This window comes from Onychostoma macrolepis, chromosome 12 (genome assembly GCF_012432095.1).
Source record: "Onychostoma macrolepis isolate SWU-2019 chromosome 12, ASM1243209v1, whole genome shotgun sequence".
NCBI lineage: Eukaryota > Metazoa > Chordata > Actinopteri > Cypriniformes > Cyprinidae > Onychostoma > Onychostoma macrolepis.
The window spans coordinates 21,678,806-21,694,896 of NC_081166.1; the positions used below are offsets into that span (position 1 = coordinate 21,678,806).

At 37.2% G+C, this 16,091-nt stretch overlaps 1 protein-coding gene across 2 annotated transcripts in view; it reads right to left on the reverse strand.

Annotated features, from left to right (window-relative positions):
- The window catches only part of oplah (5-oxoprolinase, ATP-hydrolysing), a 44,980-nt gene that overhangs the window by 16,315 nt on the left and 12,574 nt on the right, over nucleotides 1-16,091 (reverse strand). For both annotated transcript variants that reach the window (XM_058793299.1, XM_058793298.1), the window contains 5 exons: nucleotides 12,886-13,172; nucleotides 6,176-6,288; nucleotides 963-1,133; nucleotides 687-824; nucleotides 470-608 (listed from right to left, as the gene is read on the reverse strand). In XM_058793299.1, coding sequence (XP_058649282.1) covers nucleotides 470-608; nucleotides 687-824; nucleotides 963-1,133; nucleotides 6,176-6,288; nucleotides 12,886-13,172 — 848 coding nt within the window. The remainder of the gene's footprint in view (nucleotides 1-469; nucleotides 609-686; nucleotides 825-962; nucleotides 1,134-6,175; nucleotides 6,289-12,885; nucleotides 13,173-16,091) is intronic.

Sequence of the window (16,091 nt, forward strand, 5' to 3'; positions counted from 1 at the left end):
AGTGTCAGTAATGTATAATGATAAGATTAAACACTCAATTTTCAGTTAAAGGCATTTCATTATTGAATTCAGAGATGTCATTGTCTAGCTCAGTTTAGTTTAAATATTATCTGTGCAATGAAATAAACGATAAATCGCTAGAAATTAAGTGTCCCCAACTGAGCAAGCCAGAGGCAACAGCAGCAAGGAACCAAAACTCCCTCTGTGACAGAATGGAGAAAAAAAAACCTTGGGAGAAACCAGGCTCAGTCGGGGGCCAGTTCTCCTCTGGCCAGACGAAACCCGCAGTTCAAAAGTTTATATTTCTATTTTTATTTTGTTGTAATTTCTAACAATAATAGTATTATGTAGTTAGGTATTTTATTATTATATTTTTGGTTATTTTGTTATATCTTTAGTTTTATTGTATTTTAATCGAGGTCTTCACTGCAAGTACTGTATATGGTTAGGTTTGCATTATTTTAAATACCTTAATAGGTCTTGGAGATTTCTGCCCTGCTTTGGGCTGCACTTTTGACCTAATTCCAGACTTTCCAGAACCGCGTACACGGATATCATCTACCATGATAGGCCGATCAGTGATGGTGAAGCCAAACTCTTTCAGATATCTAATGTAGAAAGAGAAAGACTGAGAGACAGAAGAGGAAACAACCCATTTTGACCATTCACAGTGGAAACAGCAGTACCGTTTAGTGAAGGCTGTTCTGAAGTCTCCAGACATGCAGGAGTGGGCGTTACTGGGGTGACCTGCGGCTGTGATCATGAGTGCGCAATCTGTGCCCTCATACCGCAGGTGCAGGAAAACTTCTATACTGATCTGAGAACTGTACAGACACAATCATATGTTATTATCACAGTCTTAAGTTACTGCATTTATAATCATTTGTTTTGTTCAAAGGTAATGACACAATAGATAAGCAAAAAGAGATGCTTTGAAATGTGGCTGCATCTTTGAGGGTGACCTGCTAAATCCTCGTTTGCTCAGTATTTGATCGCAACGTTGAGACAGTTGCTCTATCCTGCGGTCTAGCTCAGAGTAAGAGCCCGCTTCATACTTTAGAGAACACGGTTCCTGAACCTCCTCCACCACATCAGCCAGAGCCAAACCATATGCTGACAGCACTCCACTGTATCTGACAAGAAAAAAAATAAAAATTAAAAAAATAAGTATTGCATTGTAGTGTCACCAAATCAGTTCAGAAACATAACACTTCATTACAATGTCCTTATTCTAAACAGCTCATAAACACTTCCCAATGCTTATTATGAGGCATTTCAGTTTTAAATACATTATGAATATAAATAATCAAATACAGTTAAAAGCAGCAGTCATTGGGGTCCAAGTACAGTACATGTAAAGAATACATGCTGTGAATACAGTTTTTCAGCATCAGAATAAAACTTCTCTGATCACAGTTGCACAGTTATTGTCTTAAATTATAGCGCCCCTATCTTGAAAAACTAATATTTTCCGTGTGCCACAAGATATATGGCATGTAAAGACAGATCTGCCTATATCTGAAAAACATCTAAATGATTTGACAAATTAAAACCCATTTGAGAACTTTTTGGTGTGAGAGACAGTAGATGACACACCAAACTTCATGTGAGTCAAGACAGATGACATAGGATGGGATTTTATATTAGATTAGATTTTATACTAGATTATAGGTAATAAAATGTATTCTTCAAACTTGTACGTGCCAATTTTCACAAAATTTGATAGACAGCATCATGCAGACATCCTGCATGTATATGCCAAATTTGATGACCAGCCATTCACAAATGAATTTATTGGCTACTGATTTTTGTTGCTGTTTTTTGTTGTTGTTGTTGATCTGTTCAACTGCCAATATTAGTATATGTAAAACCTTCCACCACAGATTATATATGTCAAATTTCAACTTTCCAAATCAAATATTGCCAAGATATGAAGGGGTTTCAATTATATTTATGAAATTTGTCTTCAATCCTCAGGATGTCCTGTTGCCTGTGTGCAACAAGTTTTAGGGTAAACGTACCTATTAAGCTCACGTACCCATTAAGCACACTTCCATTTTTGAGATCAGATTATAAAAAGAAAAAATAATTTATTATCCTACTTGATGTCTTAACCAATTGATATGTTTGTTACTATATACCTCCTATAATTTCAAGTCAATCAGATCATTGCACACTGAGATATGGGTCTCCATATGTTCACACTGTCTGGCGGCCATTTTGAAAGCTGTCTAAAAACTTTTACCAAAAGAGGAGCCCCTTAAATGTGCGTTTTTAAAAAATTGTTAATCCTTTATTTTGGGTAAGTTTCACTACTTATTGTAAAATTAAGAGATTAATGTTCAGACATTTGCATATCATAACCTGGAACTTGGATGTGGGAAATAATTACATTAGATTCAAAAGATAGTTTTAGCAACATAGCACAGATGCTACAGAACACAGTTAGCTGACTAGCTGTATAAGATTGTGTGCTACGCTAACATATTACTTCACAGGCATTACTGGCTTGTACTTTTACATCCATAATATTATAAATTGACAATTTATTGCTGGTCTGTCATTTTACAGTGCTGTAAGTTTTAAAGATTTCATATTATTTTAAGGTGAGCTTAAAGGGTGCACTGCTATGAAAATCACACAGCTTCAGTGTGATATCAATAAGAAAAAGTATACTTTCATAGATATTGTTAATAATAGTTGTTCATATTAAAATATGTATGAACTTAATACATAGCCAAGACTATTTATTTAGCAAAATTCTGTCATTTTAATAAATATTACATGAAATTTATAAAAAATTGTTGCTGCTCCAATTAAGCTCAGTGTGCTCTCTTTACGCTCTTCCACATTGAACGTCTATATAAATACTTCATAAACAGACTTTAAATATTAACTGATGGTTGTCACTTTAAGTTAAGTTAATAAATTTTCTATGGATTCTGTCAACTCAGATCTGCAGACTGGCTCTGATCTTTGGCAACTAGCATCAACTTTTCCAGACGGTAAATCTGTGGAAAATCGGGGCAAAAATCGTGTAGTTTACTCCAGCCTTAAGAGACTATAGATAAGTTGACATCCATTTAAAAATATAAGAGGTTTCATAATGAGGCTAGTTTCTGTGTTCATCCCCATGAATTAAATGTTTTATTGGTTTGTTTTATTTGATTTTTGAATGTGTTACTTAGCTGAACGTGGACTAGTATAGATGTTGCAATGTGCTTAGATGACACTTCATCATGAATATATAACTGATCGACTTGAATGCCTTGTTGCTTGATTTTAGTGTTGTTTTTTTGTGATTGGCTTTGTACATTTGTACCAAAAATGTACCCATTAAGCACAGCCAGACTTTTTTAATTTAATGATGTATATCTTAATTGAAATGTTTTTGTCATTTAAAATAAAATGAAATATTTTTGTGTGAGAGATTATTATTTTATTTTAACAACTTTTTGTACTGAAACCAATACGTTGTGCACTAAAAATGTCTCAATGTAGATTTTGGTGAGCTCAATAGGTATGTTTACCCTATTACTTTTGGACACTATGTCTGAAAAATTCAGGTCAATTTATCATTGTGGGCCTCACCTAAAAAGTGTAATTAGTCGTCCAGGTGGATGCTGTACACTGGTGGTGGTTCCCCACTTCTATGTAAAACGCTTTGAGTGCCCAGAAAAGGGGTCTGTAAGGAATTATTATTATTTATTATTAGAATTTGCAACCCGAATTCCGAAAATGTTGGGACTTTTTTAAAATTTGAATAAAATGAAAACTAAAAGACTTTCAAATCACATGAGCCAATATTTTATTCACAATGGAACATAGAGAACATAAATGTTTAAACTGAGAAATTTTACACTTTTATCCACTAAATGAGCTAATTTCAAATTTGATGCCTGCTACAGGTCTCAAAAAGTTGGCACGGGGGCAACAATGGGCTGAAAAAACAAGACATTTTTAAAAGATTCAGCTGGGAGAACATCTAGCAACTAATTAAGTTAATTGACATCGGGTCTGTAACATGATTAGCTATAAAAGGGATGTCTTAGAGAGGCAGAGTCTCTCAGAAGTAAAGATGGGCAGAGGCTCTCCAATCTGTGAAAGAGGGTGTAAAGATTGTAGAATATTTTAAAAACAATGTTCCTCAACGTCAAATTGCAAAGGCTTTGCAAATCTCATCATCTACAGTGCATAACATCATCAAAAGATTCAGAGAAACTGGAGAAATCTCTGTGCGTAAGGGACAAGGCTGAAGACCTTTGTTGGATGCCCGTGGTCTTCGGGCGCTCAGATGACACTGGATTTAGGATTTACCATTCCTAAATGGGCCCAGGAATACTTCCAGAAACCACTGTCAGTAAACACAATCTGCTGTGGCATCTGCAGGTGCCCACTAAAGCTCTATCATGCAAAAAGGAAGCCATATGTGAACATGGTCCAGAAGCGCCATTGTGTCCTGTGGGCCAAGGCTCATTTAAAATGGACTGTTTCAAAGTGGAAAAGTGTTCTATGGTCAGACGAGTCCAAATTTGACATTCTTGTTGGAAATCACGGACACCGTGTCCTCCGGGCTAAAGAGGAGGGAGACCTTCCAGCGTGTCATCAGCGTTCAGTTCAAAAGCCAGCATCTCTGATGGTATGGGGGTGCATAAGTGCATACGGTATGGGCAGCTTGCATGTTTTAGAAGGCACTATGAATGCTGAAAGGTATATAAAGTTTTTAGAGCAACATATGCTCCCCTCCAGACGATTATTTCAGCAGGACAATGCAAAACCACATACTGCAGCTATTACAATAGCATGGCTTCGTAGTAGAAGAGTTCAGCTAATGAATTGGCCTGCCTGCAGTCCAGATCTTTTACCTATAGAGAACATTTGGCGCATCAAAATGTTGCGAAAAATACGAAAAATACATCAACATGTATTTTATAACGAAAAATACATCAACAACGACCACAAACTCTTCAGCAGCTGGAAACCTATATCAGGCAAGAATGGGACCAAATTCCAACACCAAAACTACAGAATCTCATAACCTCGATGCCCAGACGTCTTCAAAAGAAGAGGAGATGCTACACCATGGTAAACATGCCCCCGTCCCAACTATTTTGAGACCTATAGCAGGCATCAAATTTGAAATGAGCTCATTTTGTGCATAATATTTTTACATTTCTCAATTTAAACATTTGTGTTATCTATGTTCTATTGTGAATAAAATATTGGCTCATGTGATTTGAAAGTCTTTTAGTTTTCATTTCATTCAAATTTAAAAACAGTCCCAACATTTCCAGAATTCGGGTTGTATGTGGCTGGAATTATATACTGTTTTTTGCTCATGTGGTAATTTAATTCCCATCCATGTGGTAATAATATCTCCACAACTTACATTTCATTCAAGGAATACATTTCATCAGTTCGTGCATTCCCTGGGAATTGAATCCGCTTTGGGTTATTTGAGCTGCAGGATTTCTAATTAGTTTTCCCTCACACCAGGATTGTATTTTCGTAAGTGTTAAAATGTAATAGAAAAACCTAGATTCCAGAACATATTAAAAGGTGAGGAAATAGTTGTCACTCATACTCTGTTTTGTCCTCAGTCTGTTTAATGGTAATGCCTGATGTTTATGATACTTGATTTGTTTTTATAGGAAAAAAATAAAAAATAAATAAAATAAACTAAACAACTAAAACATTAAGAAAAAAAAAGTTAACTGACAACTAAAAAAAAGGTACACATTTTGTCTAAACCTATGTTAATTCTTACTTCTAGATCTGTAACAAAGTAATATCAGACTGGCAATCATATTGTTGATCTTCTCACTGAATATGTCCTGTCAGGTACAGATTAGAACAAGGTGGTACAGTCACCTGACTTTATCAATAGTGATGTACTGTCCAACCAGTACAATATTTTCCATCGCCTCTCATCCATTTCTCAAGTCACTTTCATGACTGATTTGATAAAGACTCCACTAAGGAAACAAAATGTTGTCTGTGCCTCATCCTTCGCCACAGCAATTTTATTTGCATATTATCTTTATTGCTTTGTAGTGTTGTGAACTCATTAAGCACAGCGGAACAGAGTCTGGAAAAAGCATTTTGTTGCCAAACTGTTCAAGCATGCAACAACACCAAACTAAAACACGCAGATAATGCACATGCATAAACATACTTGTGTATGAAGACAGTCTTCATGCCTAAGGCTCTTGCAATGGCACAGGCATGCTGACCACCAGCTCCTCCAAAACATGCCAGCACATGCTTAGATGTATCATGGCCTTTAGCCTGTTAAGAAAGAGACAATATTCAACATGTCAAATCTGATTCAATGTTGATGCAAAGGTACTTCACAGAGGTATAGTGCATTCAGAAAGTATTCAGACCACCTTCACTTTTTTCAATCTTACGTTGCAGCCTGTGACTACAATTGCTTAAATTCATTTTTTTTCTTATTAATCTACCTCATAATGACAAAGTGAAAACAGAATTTTAGAAATGTCTGTAAATTTATTAGAAAGAAAAAAACTGAAATATCACATTTACTTAGTACTTAGTTGAAGCACTTTTGGCAGCAATTACAGCCTCGAGTCTTTTGGGGTATGACGCAACAAGCTGGATTGCACACCTGGATTGGGGGATTTTCTGACATTCTTTTTTGCAAATCCTCTCAAACTCTGCAAGGTTGGAAGGAGACCGTCGGTGGACAGCCATTTTCAGGTCTCTCCAGAGATGTTGGATAGGGTTCAAGTCAGGGCTCTGGCTGGGCCACTCTAGGACATTCAGTTGTCCCTAAGCCACTCCTGTGTTGCCTTGGCTGCGTGCTTAGGATCATTGTGATGTTGGAAGGTGAACCTTTGGCCCAGTCTGAGTTCCTGAGTGCTGTGGAACAGATTTTCATTGAGGATTTCAATGTACTTTGCTCCATTCAGCTTTCCCTCAACCCTGGCCAGTCTTCCAGTCCCTGCCACTGAAAAACACCCCCACAGCATGAGGCTGCTACCAGCACACTTTAATTTTGGGATGTTATTCTGCAGGTGATGAGTAGAGCTGGTTTACTTCAAACATGATGCTTAGGATTGAGGTTCATCAGACCAGATAATCTTGTTTCTTCCGAGTCCGAGTGTCCTTTAGGTGCTTGTTTGCAAATTTCAAGTGCGTTTTCATGCGTCTTCACTGAGGAGAGGATTGAGTTTGCCCACACCGTCATAAAGCCCAGATCGGTGGAGTGTTGCAGTGATGTTTGTCCTTCTGTAGGTTTCTCCCATCTGCATATATTGTTTGTAGCCTTCCCCAGATCTGTGCCTCAATACAATCTTGTCTCTGAACTCTGCAGGCAGTTCCTTTGACCTCATGACTTGGTTTTCACTCTGATATGCATTGTCAGCTGTGAGGCCTTTTATAGAAAGGCGTGTGCCTTTCCAAATCATGTCCAATAAATTTAAATTTACCACAGGTGGACTCCAATCAAGGTGTAGAAACATCTCAGCAATGATCAAGAGAAATGGGAGGCACCTGAGCTAAATTTCAAGTGTTGTTGCAAAGGGTCTGAATACTTATATAAATGTGATATTTCAGTTTTATTCTTTTAAAATAAATTTACAGACATTTCTAAAATTCTGTTTTCACTTTGTCGCTATGAGGTACGGAGTGAAGATTAATGAGAAAAAAAAATGAATTTAAACAATTGTAGTATCAGGCTGCAACATAAAATTTAAAAAAGTGAAGGGGGTCTGAATGCACTGTACACTTCTGGTGATGTTCTGGTGATCCATAATGATCAATGCAATCTACTAAGAGCAGTGCATCGGCATGCAAGGCTCATACTGTATCACCATGTACAATGCCAAGCATCAAATAAAGTGGTGTAAAGGAGCAGAGGAAAAGAGTTCTGAGGAGTGATGAATTATGCTTCTCTGTTTAACAGTCTAATGGGCAAGTCTGTTTTTGGCAAATACCAGGAGAACGTTTCCTGTCTGACTGAATTGTGCCAACTGTAAAGTTGGGTGAAGGAGGGATAATGGTATAGAGCAGGGGTCACCAAGTTCGGTCTTGGAGGGCCGTTGTCCTGCAGAGTTTAGCTCCAACCCTAATAAAACACACCCGAAGCAGCTAATCAAGGTCTTACTAGGTATACTTGAAACTTCCAGGCAGGTGTGTTGAGGCAAGTTGGAGCCAATCTCTGCAGGACACCGGCCCTCCAGGAACAAGTTTGATGACCCCTAATATAGAGCTGTTTCTCAGAGGCTTGGATAGGCCCATTACTTTCAGTGAATGGAAAACCTAATGCTTCAGCGTACCAAGACATATTGGACAATGTTATGCTTCCAACTTTGTGGGAACAGTTTGGGGAAAGCCATTTTCTATTCCAACATGACTGTGCCCCAGTGTGCAAAGCAATGTAGATAAAGACATGGTTGGATAAGTTTGGTGTGGAAGAACTTGACTGGCCCACACCGAACCCTATATTTAGAACGCAATGTCCCTGTTAGTGTAATGGTCAGGTATAACACAACAATTATCCCAAACAAACCACGCACACAATGAAGGTGCACAGCAAAGGCATTCTTTAATCCCCTTGAAAAGCTTTGTAAAATGTTTAACTTGAATCGAAGCTGTTGAATGAATCTCAATTCTGGAAAGAATTTAAGGAAGCTTTCTAAGACATTATTTCATGATTGGAAATAAAAGCATAAAAACTATTTTGTCAGTTAAATACCTTAAGTTCAGTGTTTTCTTTTTCCCAATATAATAAACTAATATTTTGATGGTTCAATTGAAATGCATGAAACTCTAGATGGTGCAGTCCGATAGGTCTAGCTCAATCTGACATTATGACATCATTATCACATGGCACAGCTGATTGGTTCTTTTTAAAAAAAATTTTTTTATCAATATATTTATTATTTTCACATCAGCAATTTACAAATTCCGTACAGTTTACAAGTAGACATTCTTTTCTAACCACCCTTCCTCCCCTATCCCATCCTCATTAGACAGAACACATAGTTGGACATTATTGCGAGGCACTGAGTTGGTATGTAAGATAAAAGGAAAGAAAAAAGAAGAGAACCCCCCACACACACACACACATAATAATAGAAATAAATACCAGTAGTAGTAATCAATAAGGAAAAATTAAAGTCAAGAGGGGTTACATTATCACGTCCGCATTTTCAGCCAATGTAACATCCAAATTATTCATGTATGCAATAAATCTGCCCCAAATCTTTTCAAACATTGATGACTTTTTTTTCAGATTAAACATTATTTTTTCAACAGGCACATAGGACGAAAGTTCTCTAAACCATAAAATATGACTTGGTGGTTCTTCTGATTTCCATTGTATAGGTATACATTTCTTTGCTACTATCAGAGCCATCTTAACTAAACGTAAATTCTTCCTTTGATCAAGTTGAAGAATTGATTCATCCCCCAATAACATAAATCTCGGGTCAGATGGAAGCCTAACATTAACAATTTTGTCAATAGTTTGTATTATATTTCTCCAATAAGTTTCAAGTTCAGAACAACTCCAAAACATATGCAATAATGTACCAACCTCTGTTTTACACCCAGGGCAACATTCTGAATATGAAATGCTGATCTTGTGAAATCTTTCAGGTGTATAATATACCCTATGTATAATATTGAACTGCATTAATCTATGCCTACTGTTAAATGAAAACGATGAAGCACTTTCACATATAAGTTCCCAAGTGTCTTGTTCAAAGTTACATTCCAGATCTTTTTCCCATTTAAGTCTTGAAGATGATGTGTCCTCCCCATACAATTCAATGAAATTAACATACATGTAAGACACAAACCCTTTAGATCCTTTTTTCTCTCTAATAGTATTATCTATTGGAAGTGAAGAGAGGGACCTTAAATGACCTCCTTGTATTGTATTAATATAATTTCTCACCTGAAAATATTTGTTCTCAATTGTTCAAATGTCATTAGAATGTCTTCCTTATATAAATCTCCAAACACTTGTATTCCCTTTTTATACCAAAATTGTGTTATCCCATCTCTTAATGCCTCAGGAAGAGATGGGTTACAGATCTCAAACCCCAATTTGCAAGTATGTCTAATGAATGGGTTATTAACCGCCTTCGTAACACAAGCCAGGGGGATGAATAGGGGATGAATTTATTATTCCAAATAAATTTTCTAATTGAGCTATTGAGATTATTAAAAAACTTTTGTGGAATAGAAATGGGAAGAGTTTGAAATAAATATAAAAAATTAGGAAGAACGTTAATTTTTATACAATTTATCCTGCCAATTAGTGATAACGGTAGAGAGATCCATCTTTCCAAATCTCTCATTACCTTTTTGATTAATGGGGAATAATTCAAAGAATACATCTCTTCCAACTTCGAAGGAATATTTAATCCTACGTAAACTATCTTTTCTGAATTCCATAGAAAAGGGATGTTATTTAAGGGCATTTTCTCCGCAGCCAAGTTCAGTGGCATCATAACACTTTTATTAATATTAATTTTATAACCAGATATGTCTCTAAAGTTTTCCAACAACTGAGATAAAGTAGGCAGAGATGATTTAGGATTAGTTAAATATAACATTACATCATCCACGTACAATGATATTTTGTGTACATAGCCTCCTATCTCTAGCCCAGAGATTGATTCGTTTGCCCGTATTGCTACGGCTAGGGGTTCCACTGCTAACGCAAAAAGTAGTGGAGACAGAGGACATCCCTGTCTGGTTCCCCTTGATAAATTAAAGTGTGAAGATAGATGTTAGTACGAATGGTTGCCGATGGATTTCCATACAACATTCGAATCATATCAATAAATTTCGGACCGAAATTCATTTTATGCAAAACAGCTATCAAATAAGGCCATTCTATTCGGTCAAAAGCTTTTTCTGCATCTAAAGAAAGAGCAATCACCAGAGAATCCATTTGTTTTGCCGAGTAAATAATATTCATTAACCTCCGTATATTATCGAAGGAGGATCTATTTTTAATGAATCCAGTTTGATCCATATGAATTAAACTAGGCAAAACCCGCTCTAAACGTAACGCAATCATTTTAGTAAAAATTTTATAATCAGAATTAAGTAGTGAGATCGGCCGATATGAGGTACATAGATTAGGGTCTTTGCCAGGTTTCAGCAGAACTGTAATTAAAGCTTGATTTAGTCTCTGGTAATAATTTTTTATGAATTGCCTCCGTATACATTGAAAGCAACAGGTCGGCTAATTTAAAAAAAAAAGTTTTATAAAAATCCATCGAGAAACCATCCAAACCAGGTGTTTTACCTCCCGCTAGTGCAGCAACTGCCAATTGAATCTCTTCTTTCGAGATTTCTTTTTCAAGTTCTTCTCGGTCATTATCACATAAGACTGGTATATCCAATTTGCTTAGAAAGTTTTGGATTTCAGCTTCCTCTACTCCTTGAGACTTATACAGCAATTTATAAAAATCTAAGAATTCTTCATTAAGTAATTTTGGGTGTTCAATATTTTTACTGTCTGAAGAACGTAGTGTAGTTATAGACTTACTAATTTCTTCTTTTCTTATTTGCCATGCTAACACTTTTCAATCTTGTCTCAGTGTTCGTAATACCTCTGCCGTGATCTGAGAAGTGCATTTTCTGCTTATATTCCAATTTTTTGGACTGCAATTGTTGAAACAGCTGAGCATCCTTAGTTTTGGAATGTTGTCTTTCCATTGTTGAAATTTCTTTTTCAATAATTGTGATTGTTTTTGATATTGTTTTTTCTTACTAGAAGAATAAATAATGATTTGACCTCGTAAGAATGCCTTCATAGCCTCCCAAATTATACCTGAAGAAGCAGAATTTTTATTTGTAATTATAAAGTTATCTATATTATTATTTATAAAATTCAACGCTTCAGAGTTATTTAACAAATGGTCACTAAATCGCCAAAGTTTACAATTTGGCAATTCCGGAGATTGATGCACTGAAATAAGTAAAGGAGCATGATCTGACAGTATTCTTGGTAAATAATCACATAATTCAATCAAATAATCCTTCGCTTTTGGAACAAAAAAATTGTCAATTCTGGAGTAATTATTATGCCTATGTGAATAGAAAGAATATTCTTTTTTTGTTTTATTCTTAAATCTCCATATATCTATTAAGTTATAACTAAGTTCGTATTTTAAGGCTTTGGCAACTTGACTTAGAGGTGACACTTTAGTGGACAATCTATCTAATACTGGGTCTAAGACTACATTAAAGTCTCCTCCAATTATTAGCTCTGTAATAGGGCATGCAAATTTGAAGAATATATTATGAATAAAATCAGCACCCTCCATTTCTGGATGGTATATATTTACTAGAGTCATTCTTTGCATCGCAATCGTTCCTCTTAAAATAATATATCTACCGGATTTGTCTTTATCAACAGATTCCATTTGAAAGGGTACATTTTTATCAATAAGTATAGCCACCCCTCTGGATTGTGATGTAAATGAAGAAAAGAAAACCTGTCCAGGCCACTGTTTTTTAAGATTTTTAACATGCCAAAACAAATACTGTGCAAATATCCCATCCAGACATCACTTTAGAAAATTGGCTAGATAAGTTTGAGTTTATTTTGTGCAAACTCTAAACTACTTTTTTGGTAATTTGCACTACATGTAAAAAAAAAATTGTATATCCTATTTCTGTTACAACAACCTGGGGTGTGTTTCTAAAAAGCAACTATGGTCGCAAGTTCCGTCGTCACCAATGGAGTTCAATGGAATTGACGAACATACTAGTTAGCTAACAATGTTTTTGGGAAACACACCCCAGGTTGGAAAATCCTGTTGAAAGATTGAAAGACTATAACTATTCTCTTATGTAAGCTATACAAACTGAAAATGATTGAATAGGGTGCTGTACCTGTGTAAGCGTTCTGATTGGCCGGCACATGGCCTCATTAGCCACATTGATAAAGCCCATGGCGACATCTTCTACAGTCATTTCTGAATGGTGCCCTCCTGCAGCACTACTCGATGACTGCTGAGTTGAGAGGTATTGATTTATTTCTTCTGTGAGAGTGCGAAAATGCTTCATAGTTTCCTCGGTTGAAAGAGGTTCATTTTCTCCAGGGCCAAAGATTTTTGGGAAGAAAGAAGGCAGCAGGCGGCCGAGGGCTAGATTAGCATCAGTGACAGTCAGAGGACCACCTGAACCATGAGAGAAGAGAGAGACACAAACGTGCTATAGAGTTACTGTAGCTTTCAGTTCAGTCCTTATGACATGATAACCTCAAGACTCTTTCATTTGGAGAAACATGGCAGAGGTATGTAAGGCAGAGGCTGCCACAGTATAGTTTAAATGTATGAACATAAGTGCAAAAATAATGGTAAGCCAGGTCTTCCTAGATCACCTGCATTTAGTGCCATTTAGCTTGTGTTTTTCTGTCAGCAGGTGGGGTTTAGTATACTGGGCTTTAGTATTTATTAGCTATACTGGCAGAGAACATCAGTCGAAGACATTACAGAGCAGATTAATGAGATTCATAACTTTCTATTAATTAGATGTTGTGTTGGATGCAGGTAGAATTCCTGTTTTTACAGTACATATTGTTTTAAACCGTTATGCAGTTGTTGTACAAACACGCCAACAAATAAGTCAACAAGATGAGACTTTTCAGTTATGGAATTGATGCAATTTTGTGCTGAATCATATTTATATTGTTATTTTGGGAGTATAATTACAGAAATTTGTCATTTTTTTTACAGAATTACAGAATTCTGCTCAGCGCCACTCGCTAACAATACGTTTCAATAACTGAAGCTGTGTTGGAAATAATGTAGGCCTAACAAAAAATCAAATATACTGTTTCAGTTATTTAATTTTTTAGGAAGGTTTGCCAAGTGGCCTCAAAAACAAGACACATTTTTAAATTAGTCATTTTAATTTAATACATTTAAATTAGTAAAATTAATAAAATTATGCAAGCTGATCGTCACCCTGAAACATAACCATTACTTATCGGACTACTGCTTTAATTGAGAAATTTATTCAAGAATTTCATTATAAACAAGAAAAAATTAATTAGGCCTACTGGAGAAATTTTATGTCAGAGCGTGATCTGAGCGGCATTTGGTTTGCCGGTGAGCGTGAGGGGAACATTAGCAGAGCGTTTTGCTTTGGCCGTGAGCGACTGAGCAGAGCGCACGCCCACAAAGCAGAATATTGACCGCTTCACTCGCATGCTTTGCTTGCAAGCATACTAGTCAATGCTCACCATAGCTGCATAAAAATTGTTTTATAGTCTTTCATAGTAAAAAAGCAGTGAAAATGGCAACAGATTCTAATGGAGAGGACCTTATGTCTAAAAATGTTTTTAAAGTCCTCATTCATGGAGGATTGCACTCCACTCTTAGTCTTTGGCGATTTCAACATTCATCTAGACAAGCCTTATGCTACAGACTTCCATTCACTCCTAGCTTCATTTGATCTCAAACGCTTACCACTACTAGCACGCACAAACCAGGCAACTGACTTGATTTAACTTACACCCGCAATTGTACTGCAGATAACATTCTGGTACAACCACTACATATCTCTGACCATTTCTTCATTACATTTACATTACACTTTGCCACCCATGTGCCACCATCCCCTTTACCGGTTACTTTTAGACAAAACCTACGCTCCCTTTCTCCCTCCCATCTTTCCTCTGTAGTATCCTCCTCTCTTCCCTCACCTACTCATTTCTCATCTCTGGATGTAAACGCAGCTACTGACACTTTATGCTCTACTTTAACCTCTTGTCTAGATGACATTTGTCCTCTCCCCTCCAGGCCAGCACGGGCTACCCCTTCTAACCCCTGGTTATCCGATGTTCTTCGTGAGCATCGGTCCAAACTCAGAGCGGCAGAGAGAAAATGGCGCAAATCAAACTATCCGTCGGACCTGAGTAGGTATCAGTCTTTGCTCTCATCTTTCTCTGCTGAAGTCCACACTGCCAAATCCTCACATTTCCACAACAAGATCAACAGTGCTCCAGACACGCGCAATCTCTTCAGAACATTTAATTCTCTCTTCTGTCCCCCTCCACCACCTCCCACCACTTCTATAACAGCCGATGACTTTGCCACTTTTTTCACAGACAAAAATAGAACAATCTAGCTAATACTCCCATCTTCTCCTTCTGTCCCCTCACTGAGGCGGAAGTATCCAAACTTCTCCTCTCCAGCCATCCTCCAACATGTCCTCTAGACCAGGGGTCCCCAACCTTTTTTACACCGCGGACCGGTTACGGTTTGAAAAAAATCTTGCGGACTGGGGGGGGGTTGTTGTTGTGGATGGGGTCTTTAAAACAGCTCTATTCATTTATACTGTTATCAGAACGTTGAAGTAGAGTCGTCTCTTGTCTCTGAGAGGAAATGCGCTGTTACTCCGTCAGTTTTTTTTTTACTTTCACTTTCTGTATGACTGAAGTTAAGACGTTCACCGGCATAACTATTGCGCAAAGTTTGCACGTTGCTTGTGTGATATCCATTGGCTCACCTTCATGGTTTAAAACTACATGAATACATGAAAGAGGAATCAATTCGGTGTGCCGCACTGTCTGAAACACGTACGCTTGTGCACGCTTCGGGTGTGTGCGAGTACAGCGCGCAAGTAACGAATTGAGTTCTGTTTCGTTTCTTCTTATGGTTTTAAATAGATTGAACGTGTAAATTGGCAAATTAATCTGCGAATCACATGCCGAACGGTGGGGTCTGGACCTGGTCCGTATATCACGGATCAACTGCGATCCGTTTAAGCCCTATGACAGATCAGAGCAATCTTTTATTTACTAATTTAACCATCGTCAAATTGCTACTGTATATCAATCGCATACAACGAAAATAAAGAGTAATTAGAAAAATCATTTACGCACAATAAATAACAGAGCGTCATATCTATACACATTTTCCCCAGAACTTTCTCGCGACCCGGTAGGAATTCTTCCACGGCCCGGTAGTGGGTCGCGACCCGGTGGTTGGGGACCTCTGCTCTAGACCCAATCCCCTCACCTTCTCCAAGCAATCTCTCCCACACTCTACCGGCACTCACACACATCATCAACACATCCCTCCTCACAGGCA